General features: G+C 40.2%; 1 protein-coding gene across 2 annotated transcripts in view; it reads right to left on the reverse strand.

The window, feature by feature from the left end:
- Positions 1-12,797, reverse strand: part of fhod1 (formin homology 2 domain containing 1) — a 74,896-nt gene that overhangs the window by 16,679 nt on the left and 45,420 nt on the right. For both annotated transcript variants that reach the window (XM_072671073.1, XM_072671072.1), the window contains exons 5-13: positions 12,569-12,674; positions 12,112-12,206; positions 10,816-10,927; positions 10,611-10,705; positions 10,240-10,383; positions 9,917-10,115; positions 9,247-9,439; positions 6,037-6,141; positions 2,832-2,921 (exon numbers count right to left, since the gene is read on the reverse strand). In XM_072671073.1, coding sequence (XP_072527174.1) covers positions 2,832-2,921; positions 6,037-6,141; positions 9,247-9,439; positions 9,917-10,115; positions 10,240-10,383; positions 10,611-10,705; positions 10,816-10,927; positions 12,112-12,206; positions 12,569-12,674 — 1,139 coding nt within the window. The remainder of the gene's footprint in view (positions 1-2,831; positions 2,922-6,036; positions 6,142-9,246; positions 9,440-9,916; positions 10,116-10,239; positions 10,384-10,610; positions 10,706-10,815; positions 10,928-12,111; positions 12,207-12,568; positions 12,675-12,797) is intronic.

Below are 12,797 nucleotides of genomic sequence, written 5' to 3' on the forward strand. Positions count from 1 at the left end.
TTACATCACTGTGCTCATTAAAATCTACATAGCTCTCCTCATTGGAGTCTAGTATTCATTATAGTGATCATTCATCACATGGTTTGGTAAATCAGTGCTTAATAAAGGGGGGATCCCCCCCAATTTTGTCCTCACTTCTAATAATTTCCAATTCCCACCAACTAGCTAGAACAACCCCATACTACTAGTTCTGGGGGGCTAGCCTTATCTGTGCAGTAAGTGTTCGTTTGCTCAGTACTGAAAATAAAATAATTACAAGTAACATTTAAAGGTTAAAAAAAAAAAAAAAAAAAGGTAAAGGTGCACGTATTTGTTCTCCGCATTTAACCCATCTGTGGTAGTGAACACACACTCACACACACACTAGTGAGCTAGGGGCAGTGAGTACACACACACACACACACACACACCCAAAGCGATGGGCAGCCAACTCCAGCGCCCGGGGAGCAGAGAGGGCTCAAGGGCCCAACAGTGGCAGCTTGCCAAGCCCGGGAATCGAACCTACAACCCTGTTATCGATAACCCGGCGCTCTAACCGCTGAGCCATCACTGCCCCTTTATACAGAAAGTTGTGACTTAAGATCACTGTGCTCATTAAAATATCAGCTACAACATCTCCAAAGCTTTCCTTATGGGAGTCTAGTATTATTCATAGTTATCATCTAACACCTGGTTTAATAATTTTTTATTTTTGTTAATTCAGGTGAGCTGGTGAAGGAATTGATCAAATCCATTCACTGGCAGGGGACGTCCAGGAAAAATCTGGAACCAAGCTTTGTTCTTCAAACTAGCTCACAAGATCAACTGCTTTCTTTAAAACGGGAAACTCTTGTTACTTTTTGTACTGCATTTGTTGTTCACCTGCATCTGCCCTAATGTGATGTGGTGTTCTTACAAACAAAATACGCCTGCAAGGTACTGCGATTATTCATTTATACTTCTTTTAAAACTGATGTCGTAGCTTTGGAAGGAATTTGAGTAGATTCACCTAGAACAGTAATGATTTGCGACACCCCCACCGAACGGATATGACTAAACCATTACAGGGCTTCTATGCTTGTATGGTAAAGCTGACCAGACCCTCTCTCTGAACTCTAAACAGCACATCGAGGTATTAGCCAGTGTGTCCCGTTCATCAGGACACTCAGTTCATCATGAGCTGGAATACGTGTGCTCTGTTCTCGGTGATGATTGATTACAGAAATTTCAGTGAGAAACACTTTCAGACACTTATCTGCCAACATCGGAATCCATTTTTGCACAATTTATTTCGGGGAAATTGAGACGGGAGGCGGATCTGGGTTCTCAGCAACAGTCTCCAAGGGGATAAAGGCAAAACTGAGTAGTAGGTTAACACACTGAAAAACACACCTCACACGTCCAGTACAAACAAAGGAATAAAGATGAGAGGGAGGGAAAATGAATGAGATAAGGCAGGACGCAAAGCGGAAAAGAAAGATCAAATGAGGGCAGTGCAGACTTCAGGAAAGACGTGCCTACAACACATATGAAGCAGTCACTCGTTTGGAATTATTGGTCATTTACTGTACAATGTATGACTAACTATGACCATTCTCAACTCCGAAATGACTACAGCCTCAATGATTTAGACTGCTAGCTCTACAGAAGGCTGCATTCTTTGGCCATGCTGCAGCTACTCACCAAACAGAGTCTGCCTCGTGCAGGCTGAGGAAAGAGAATAGGAGGAGAGAGAGGGAGAGAGGGAGGTAGGAAGAATGTTGGAAGCCACAGCATTAAGAAGAGAGATTAGGAACCTAGCCAAACATAAGGATAGAGAAAAATACACACACATACACGGAGACAGGCAGTTCAAAACAATCAGCAGAGAGGGGAAGAGAAGGGGGATAATAATAATAATACATAAAGTGTCAAGAAAGCCTGCAGTGTAAAGGCAAGATGTTAAACTATGTAAAATTATTTTTGTAGCTTCTCACTTTTTGAATCGGAAAGTTCTTTAAAATTGTATCAACATTTCATGATGGATGGACCAAAATTCTTTTCTTTTTTTTATTTGACCTGAAAGTTACGAATTTTCCAGTTGCCTATAAATATACTATTTCGAAGGTTTTGCATGACAGGACCAAAAACATTTCAATAATATAAAATCTATTATTTATTTGTTGTTTTTTCATATATATTGTTTAAATACAATTGTACTTATCCAAAATGACAACTTGATAAAAAAAAAAAATCTTCCTTCTTAACTTTCAATTGAAGTCAATGTAAAATAAAAACCTCTACAAGTGCCTGAAATATGGCAAACAGCAGAGAAAACCCTAAACTTATTCTCACCCCTTTTATTATCAAAATGGACAGTACTGTCGCGATTGTTACTCATTTACTAGAGTCAGACACACTCATATTCTGATTCATTTGACATCAGATTCAGACCAGAACCCTTTGTACAACATTAAATCAATCTCTGTTTATCAAATCCCATTTCTTTCTCCTTCTTCTAGATTCTACATAATATCAAAAGGCCAATTAAACAGTAATTGTTCAGAATTACTTTAAAGGAAACAAAGCTACAATTTAAGACCTACAATAATCTGCTATGGCTGTCCAAACACTATCCCCCAAATCTTTTCATATGTCCAGCTGCAGAAATCTACTATACAAACTCCGGTTTCATTAACATGCTGTTTGTTATAAATCCCTGGAAAAGTGCACAAAAGCCCATCCACTCATCTCTTCTTTATCACTTCATTCTGTCGTCTTTTACCTCCATTAGCTTCCCACCATGTCTTCCTACCTGACTGTTCTCTCAGTGTCTAACATTCTCTTAGCAGAGCGACATTAACAATACTCACTTAAAGCCTCCTTTCCCCTCTGTGTGGTTTTGCTGCTCCTGCTCGGTCTGCTTCTCCTGAGGAGGTGCCGCTGTGGGAGATGTGCTGGAGCTGGACAGGAGGAGAAACACACACAAAGTTGTAAGCTCACAGCCAAGGCAGTAGCTCAGACGCAGACAGAGTTCCACATGTCAAAACGTTTCTGTTTCCTTAGAGGTCCACAGAGACTGTGCACACGCCCACACAACCCCCTCCAACCCCCTCCACACACACACACACACACACACACACACACACACACACACACACACACACACACACACACACACACACACACACACACAAAAATGTTACGCTAACAGCTTAACACTAGATGCATGTTTACATTGTGATTCATTATACTGTACATTTGGCACTTCTACATATTAGAATATTTATTATTAATACAATATTATACATTTAATTTTAATTAAATACATTTAATTAAACACATAGCTATATCCAAATAAACTAATCATTTTTAAATTTGCTTCTTATAGGAGATAGCACTTCTGTACTAAAACTGGGCTGATCTCAGACGAAATGGCTTGATCAATCCTCCATCAAATCTAGCCTGCCGTATCACACATACACTGCATGTACTGTATGTGTTTTTTCCTGTAGGGTAGTAGTTAGTAGGTAGTAGAGTACTTAGAGCCTGATAGTCTACTTATAGATGCTCAGCTTGAGTGATTCAGTTAAAGACAGCTTTCCTTTCTTTGGGATTCCCCCCCTCCCCACAGTTCTCCTCACTTTTTATCATTTCCAATTCTAAGCCACAAGCCATAATAGGACTTCCCTATTACACAACACAACCAGTGCTTGGAGGTTGAAGGCTTGCATGTGCTTTCTCTGAGTCACAGGAAGTCAGCAAACCAACAAGCAAGGTCAATGGCTTCTTAATATGCTTGGAAAACACCAACTGCAAATTTTGTTACAAGACCAGATTCCTGCACTGGCTAACATCACGCAAATAACTGGAGAAAGAAAGGGGCAATTGAGGCTTTCTTACACTCCTAGCCACCAATGGCTGTGGCATCAGAGAAGAGCAGGATCTCCCGATGATGGGGCCGACACTTAGACTGTGCCGCACAACAGCCCAAACAGATCATTTTACAGCTTTAAAAGGTTTAAAGGAATTTTATTAGATTGATATCTGCCAATCTTACACTGGTTAAGAGACATCCACATTATCTAGCATCGTACAAGTAATTTTGGTGGGGCAGTTACCGCTGATGGCAAAAATAAATGTCTTGGGATTTGAATTTTCATCCTCCGGGCCATAGTGGCAGTGTACTTTTTAATGTAATGTTATTAGATTGTTATTAGTATCTTGCATTGTACCAATTGTAATGGAGATAACAGCCTTGGACAGCTAGGAACTGCTAGGAACATCGCAAAAACACAGACAACAAACAGAGAAAGATGAGGGAAGGAATGACTATTTTTAAACATCAAATGCGTTGAGAATAACATGAATTCATATGCTGCTGTCTGAGCTCCTGAAAATGTCTTTATGACAGAACATCTGTGAAAATCCATACCATGTCTGCTGATTACTCTGTCAGAGCAATATTATAGCTCTCACACACACACACACACACACACACACACACACACACACACACACACACACACACACACACACACACACACACACACACACACACACACACACACACACACACACACACACACACACACACACACACACACACACACACTCTATTCCAGAAGGTTCTGCAATGTGACTGCCAGCCTTTCTTACTTAACACTCCTCAGGCGAGCTGGCGTTGCGGCAGTGCAGAGATGAACTAGGCTGCTTTTCAGCTCCAGCAAGGAAAAGAAAAAGAGAGGAGGGGGAGTCGTTCTCCTTTACAGAACACCTCACTAATCCTCTCTTTTCACAATCAAGACACCACCTCCCTGCACACACACAGCCAAAGACTGTCTGTCTGTCTGTCCACTTCTGAATGCAGCCAAGTGTGGGAGAAACACTGATCTGCCAACACAAAGCTGAAAACAGTTTCTCTGATACTGAACCATTTTCAAACCGACTCCATGACTCAGTTTGCTTTCTTCAATAGACAGTGCATACGTTATGTGCCATGTACAGACATCAGGGCTGTCTGTCTTTTCTGAAGCAGACACTTAGCGCCAGTTTCTGTAACCTAACATCAGAGATGCAGAAGACCCTGGTGAGTCAAAGATGTTCAGTGCCGTCACCATGTGATGAGTGATGACTTGTGGTTAGTTTGGAAACTGAAAAAGGGCTGCAGGTAGATCATTTAAGCTGATCTGGATCAGTTCTTTTCTTTAAAGAACAAATTTGGCAACATTAATAAATACTTTTATAATAGCAATTTTCTCTGAAACAAAAATTAAACTCAAATGGAATCCATACACAAGACATTTATGTGTCATCTAAAATTTGTTTTAGCTTTTCACTTGAGGCTATAATGTAGCAGACATAAAAAATGGACAACTATAACATACCAATTAGTTCCAGCCAACAATATCTCTCACAAAATTAACTAATACAGCAGCTACAAATCCTTAGCCAGCCAACTATGACCACAAATGAACCAATATAGGAACTACGGTTACTTAATTAGTTGTCTAAGATGCTACTTATCTAGCTATGTTCACAAATGAACCAATACAGCATCTACAGCCAGCTAGCTAGTTATTGTTTTAGCTATTTAAGCCAAAAAGCTGGATGGAAATATTGGTCAGCACTATCTGTAATTATAAGCTTTATTTGTTTGTACTACTTTAACTGGACTACAAATGTTCTCTAAAGATAAACAAGAAAACTGCAACAATGCATTCAAGTACCCTACATTCACCAGTCTTGTAATTTCTATAAGTATTGAAGAGTTAGATCAATTATTTTATGGTTATTTAGGGCCTCACTGATTTTTGGAGATGTGGTGCCTCTCCTGAACAGTAGGTCACACCGTGTCAGTCTATTGATAACTATGCAACTCGACATGGTTTGAGGACATCACATGGTGTGTGATAATTCAGTGGATGATCACCTTTTTGATATGATATTATATTTCATGATATGGCTTTTTTTGGGCCAAACTACTCTTTCAATATTAGCCCTATGGCTGGTCTCAGATCAGCATAAAGGACACGTTCTACCATTGTGATGAAAGGTAGTGAGGGTTGTTATACAGACCTTTTGGAGGGGTTGGAGGGCTCCTCTGTTATGGACCCCGCCTTTTTTAACCTCCGCCTAGAAATCCCCATATTAGCCATGTACTGACTCATGAAAGAGCGCCCCCTGGTGGAAGGAGCAGGAATGTGAGAAAGAGAAAATAGAGAGAAAGAAGATGTGGAACAGTGATGTCTGGTTACATGAATAAGCAAAGGGTTAAACACACTGACAAAACAAAAAGACCCACAACATCAGCAAGCATGGACACCTCACAGTCCCAACCACCGAGAGGCGTGACCCACATTGACGCCCAGGCGCAGAAGGAGCGGAAAAAGATAAAGGTAGAGTAGCAATTACTGTGAATGTGGACAGCAAGAGTGATTTGTTGCTGGTTGTCCTGTTTATCCACATCAACACCAAGGAAAAACTCTAAAGACTTTTTTGCAACAAGATTGTAATGACAAAATGTACAATATTGTATAAAAATAAACAAATAAATATTTACATGAAGAAATTCATACTTCTGAACATTTCTTACACGTAAAATATTAAAACGAAATATTAAGATATAGAAAAAAAGAAATATAAAAGGCCAAGTTGTATTAAACAAAATTGCATTGAGTGCGGATACCTCTGAAACTCTGATTGTGCATCAGAGTGTTTTGCCTGTAAAGTTGAAACACGGTTACACCAGACCAACAACGTGGTATGTAAGCCCATCTGAATCCCGCAAGCTAAATTCCCATAGCTGTAGTAAGAAAGCAGGCATTCCAAATCAAACATTGGCTCTCTGCATTCATGTAGGGCTTGGCAGCTGAATAAAATGCAGCTATGGTTTGGGACTATTATTGGAAAGGCATGTAGCAATTTGGTTAGACTGGGAGGAGCTGGGCAGGCAAAGTATACCTGCTAATCCACAACCAAATTTCATTCATTTACAGTCTGAACAAAAACAATTTGCCTTCTTGTTTCCAAACTAGTTCATTTACAGTGGGACACAATCATTAGTGATGTAATCAGAAACAAGACACTCAATTACATTGGCACATTCAAATAGAAATTACTGTAGTTACATTGCAGTGCTTAAGGATTTCTGAGCTTTAGCATTTTATTTTAGGATGCATATATGGAAGAAGAATAACAACCAACACACTCCAGTTGTTCTGCTGACCAAGATATACTATATAATAATATACTATATAGTATATTATATACTATATAGTATATACTAAAGGTACCATGGAAATGCATCATACACAGTTATATCAGAATATTATGACCACCTACCAAACGGTGTGAATAACCACCCTTGGCATCATTACATGGACTGTTAAGTCATGGAAGACATTCATTGTTATTGCTCTGTATCACTCACTGGAGTTGTCGTTCCCCTCTGGCATCAATGGCCCAAGGGGTACCACGGTTATGAAGTTGGGAGGCACACCAACTACACCTTCTCTTCAGTGGCTATAGAACATCCCACAAAGTTAGCAGGTTCCTGAGATGCCACCACCCATCAACTGTTACACTATTATCATTATGCCACCCACCTTTTGGTATACTACAATGTGGCATATAGTCAAAATCAGAAATGCATCAAACTATTAGCAATGAATACTCCTTTACACACAGTTCTGCGCACACTGGCCACTTGGCAAAGTACACAGTCAATTTTGCAAGAGGGTATTTCCTCCTAAATTTGTTTGTTATGGCACATTATGGTCCCCACCCTGGCTGCAGGCATAATTTATTTTAGCCCTTAAATTTGTTGCTCTCTCATTGTCTGGCTCATACACTGTTTGCAGAGTGGTTTGTAAAGGAAACAGTTCATTTGTCAGTTGTGTCAGCAGGCTGGCTCTGTCCCAAATAATCACTGAAACACTTTTCCAGCATTAGCTAATTCAGATGGCAGGGGACTAAAGTGTACTAGTTTTTATAAAATAATAAAGATAATAATAAAGTCTTTGGAATTTTGCAGTCTTTGGATAAACTACTTCAGCGCTAAAGATACAACACCAAAGACAGAGGGTCTTTAGAGCGTGCAAACATGTACTGATTTCTGAGACCTTCTAGTCTGCTTCACATTGCGTCTGTCAGTAAACAAACTGAACCTAAACCCAGTTGTCAACTGATTTTGGTTAACTGGTTGGTTTTGTAGCTTAGGGGGCAATTACTCTTTTCAAGAGTGATATAGATATCGAAGTCTTTAAAAGTCACATTGTGTGTTCACTCGTCTTTATCCTCTATTAAAATTACTAAGATGATCTGAATCATTTAAATGTGACAGATATGCAAAAATAGAAGAAACTGGGAAGGGGGCAAATACTTTTTTGCAGCCTTGGAGAGATTTTTCTGTTCATTTTTCTGCCGCTGCCAGAAGACAATGATGATGAATCAAGTTAAAAGTCATTTTGCCACAAAAAACAATACCTAAGATCACTGGTCTGTGTGGGTCTGTCCTGAAGGCAGCATTACCACATATGGAAAGAAAGACGACAGGCAGTAATAGATCAGTTCCTGTCTGGGCTACGGTTTCTCATACACAGCTAGAAACTAACTTTGCTTTGGTCTGACTACCATTTCCCACTGTGAGACCAAGTAAAATTGCTATTCTCAAATCAAAAGGTGTGCATTTTAGAGAGAGAGAGAGAGAGAGAGAGAGAGAGAGAGAGAGAGAGAGAGAGAGAGAGAGAGAGAGAGCGAGAGCGAGAGCGCGCGAGAGAGAGAGAGCGCGAGCGTGTGTGTGTGCGTGTGTGCGTGTGTGCGCGTGTGTGCGCGTGTGTGCGCGTGTGTGTGTGCAAACCTTTGGATTTTTTAAGAAATCCAAGATTGATGGCATGTGCATGATGGAGTGCATGAAAACTGTCCATATCTCTCACCATACTACTGTAAACTTAATCTGCTTCCCTGAAGTAGCCCAGTCTCTCACTAAAGTGCAGTACTGAACATTGAGTATACTGCCACCATGTGGAAAACGTACTTAACTTGCATTTCAAAGTCAAAAGAAGGAATACATGCTGAGAGACATAAGGCCACAAAGATCAAAGAAACACAAGTGTGTGTAGACAATATTTCTTTGCAGGATTAGAAAAAATAACAAAACATGAAATCAGAGCCTGTTTTCTTTCAACAGATATAATTGATCAGATATTTTGGTAGAGATCATATAGATTTTTGATCATATAGATTTTTTGGCACGCACGCTGGCACATTCACATGCATAATACTCACAGGCGCTGCTCCAGGTCTGAGGCAGTGGCAGCAGTTCCATTGTTCACTACAGGGGAAGTTATAGGGGAGGGGCTCGGTGAGGGGATCTCGGAGATACTGGAGCAAGGGCTGATTGGCTCAGGGCTAACAGTAATTGGGGGTACAGGGGACGATGGAGTGTCTGAAGGCAGAGGAGAAGTGGCACGACTCAGGCCTAAAAGAAAGGATTATAAAATGAATAGTTCCACATATCGGACATACACACACATGGCTGCACATCACTGAACTCTGTATTGATGGAGCATTTGTTTTTTGTTATGCAATTATGAATTAATAGTATATATCTACAATATTTGATTTTGTTATATGTAATGCAATGTAATTTACCCATAAACTCTAACACTAACAGTGTTAATATTAAGAAGATGAGGTGTACAATTTATATTGTATGATAGTTATTAGAACATGTTCATTTATTAATTGTTTATTTATTTATTGCTGGTTGGACCTATGATTGTGCAAGCTGGTCATCCAAATACAATACAAGTCAGCAAATTCTTCCTGTCCTATGCTAAAGTTTGGATACCACTGGTAGTTAAATGTTTTACACCAAATCATTATCTCTGCAGGACTATACCCACTGTATTCACTTTTACAGGGAAATGACCACTGAGGTGAGGGTTGGGCAAACCTGTGGTGGGACTTTGAGAGGAGACGGATGAGGATGAAGAAGCAGGAAGAGAGGAAGAGAGTGGAACATCTGGAATGTTCTGTGTGGAGGACCGCCGGCTCCTCCTGCCTTCTTGCTCACTGCTTGTCACTTTCCTCCGCTCCTTACGGATGTGAGGAGATGCTTCGTCCATCTCCCCGTCCTCGTATTTTAGAGAATTCTAGATGATTAAGAAAGAGGTCAGTCCCGCATTAGATGCACTTCTGTTTAGTGGGATTGTGAAAACACTATATATAATGGGCTAAAATAGAACAGAGAACAGACTGATTTCTGAGTTTTCGTACCTCGTATATGGTAAACTGCTGCTTAAGGTCAGGGTCAATTCCTCTGCTGGTCACGTGTTTCTGCATGATACGCTCCATTCCCTGCTGCTCAAGAGAGTCGGTCACATCATAAAACGAATCCTGATCAGGCAGAGCTGCCAAAGTCTAAGAAAGAAAGCCAGCGAGAACGAGAAATGTTAGTCATTTGAGATGTGGTGGTCATACCCTGCTGATCAGGGTCATGATAGGTATGTATCTGCCGTCCATAGCTTGCTGATGAAGGTGTGTGTGTGCGTTTGTGTTCTAATCAATATGTCTATGTATGTATATGCAATAAAAAAACAAACAAAAAACAACAACAAACAAACAAACAAAAAGAAAACCGTTGTTACCTTGTTGATGAGGGTCATGGTATAGACCAGGAGCTCAGTGTCAGACCCATTCTTCTCCTCCAGAATATCAGTCAAGTATGACCAGGATTTTACACCTGAAACAGCACCCAACCAAAGTAAAATTTCACAAAAGATACACATTTAGAGAAATGCACCCACATTTTACTTCTGAGTGGTACTGTATATATGCCCTTGAGCTCCTTACCTCTATTGACATCTACTGTGTTGACAGCCTGAATGAGCAGAGGACTGTTTGACTCTGTGTATTCAACAAACACTATCAGCAGCTTCAGAGCGGTCTTCACCACTAACCGAGACTGAAAGAAAGGAGAGACTGAGATAAGTAACCGAGCTCTTTGCACTTACATAATCTGTACACTAGATGGCAGTATCAAACCTAGATGCAACCAGTGTGGAAATTCTATATAATATTAAATCTTAAAATTAAATGGACGTCAGTGGAAAAAAAGTATTTCTACTGATTCAGTCATGAAACTGGCAATATAAAGAAGAAACTTTAGAAACTGAATTCTTCAAATTATGTTAAAAAGTGAAAAATGTGCACAGATGTATTGGATACATTTTCTATATTCTATTTCTATGGGTTCTGTACAGTCAACAAACTCTGTCAACAGGTTCGGTCAGCTTACATGAAACAGTGCAACTGATATTTCCTACAGAGTCACTTCAGACAATGTCCAACAGTAGTCAGAACTGAAGAGACTTATATGCTGCATATGCTGGTCAGAACTGATGAGGACGTCTGATTGTTGTAAGGATAACCTTAAATGTCAGCTTCTTCCAACACAGTCCTGAGAACCCATTTAATATCCCTCACAATTAATTGGTGAATTCATAGCCGGCAGCATCATCCTTGTGTTGAACTTCCTCTGTGACAGTGTACTATTTAACCTTGGTCAACTTCATCAAAAACATCATTTAACAAATCAAAAAATTATTTCAACCTGTTAAGATTTGTTTTTCAGTACCTATAGAAACTAGACTTAACCTGCATGTTGTATTATTCTTAGAGAGAGGAAGTGCTGGCTCACATACCAGCACTTACACGATGTAGTTACTGTAAGCGTCTTACTCATAGACAGCATGACAGCATGAGAAGTGGAAAGGCAAGGCTGGTCATAAGCCTGTTGGGTTTAAGTTGACCCATCTTCTCCACCTTGTTAGCATCACTCAATGCTTAAAATGCACATATTTAAATACTTCCCCATTTTGGCCGTGATGTGCACTTGTGGAACTATGTTGTTATAAAATGTAACATGACTATTATACAGCCTCCCCTTACTTCTTAAAGCAGACGCTCTACACTGTTCACACAAAGAAGCCACGCAACATAACTCTAGAGAAGCAAAATCCAGTAACGTTAATCTACCGCCTCAGTCAACATGATATCGACATGCCTATCGTGTCATGTTACAGACAGTCGCTAATTGGTCTATGAGATTGTGCATGTCAGTGGTTGCATAACGTTGCGGTCACTCACCAGGCTGCCACTAAGGGTGTAGAGCCATTGCACTGTCTCGTTATGGTTTATGACTCCGTTCATGCCGTCCACGAACAACATGATTTGGCTGAGAGCTACAACACACAGAACAAAAGAGCAAAAGAGCATCAGAACAAAGCTAACAGACAAGCAGAGAGAGGAAGTTCCTGCACAAGACTTTCAATACAATCTACTGCAGGACTCATCCTGGCGGATATACGGCTTCGTTTGTTTTTCTAGCAGATGCCAGCATAAACTTCCTGTCCTGGGCCAGAGCTGTCGAATATATTTAGTTTAGGGAGCAAATCTAAAAGATGAAAACTGTACTATGATACATTCGCAGAAGACCGCCTACTATAGGTGAAGGTTCAAATGCATGCTTATTCACTGTGCTGGCACATGGTTTGCATATAGAGTATGAATATATAACATGATTTGGTGGCGGTGTTTTGCTGACCTCTTAGGATGTAATTTTGGTAGTTGTGGTCTGCCTCTGCACCCACTTTTATAAAACAGGTCAGCCCATCTGAGTTCACAAACTCAGGCACCAGGTCCTTGTCATCCTGTAGAGCAGAAACAGACATGTAAGCATTTAATCATTAGAATTATAATCAGTTGTGGCAGGAAGTTTATATGCTGTCCTTGTGGGCATGAATGCCATGGCAACATTGGGCTTTTAATAATTT

This window comes from Salminus brasiliensis, chromosome 25 (assembly GCF_030463535.1).
Source record: "Salminus brasiliensis chromosome 25, fSalBra1.hap2, whole genome shotgun sequence".
NCBI lineage: Eukaryota > Metazoa > Chordata > Actinopteri > Characiformes > Bryconidae > Salminus > Salminus brasiliensis.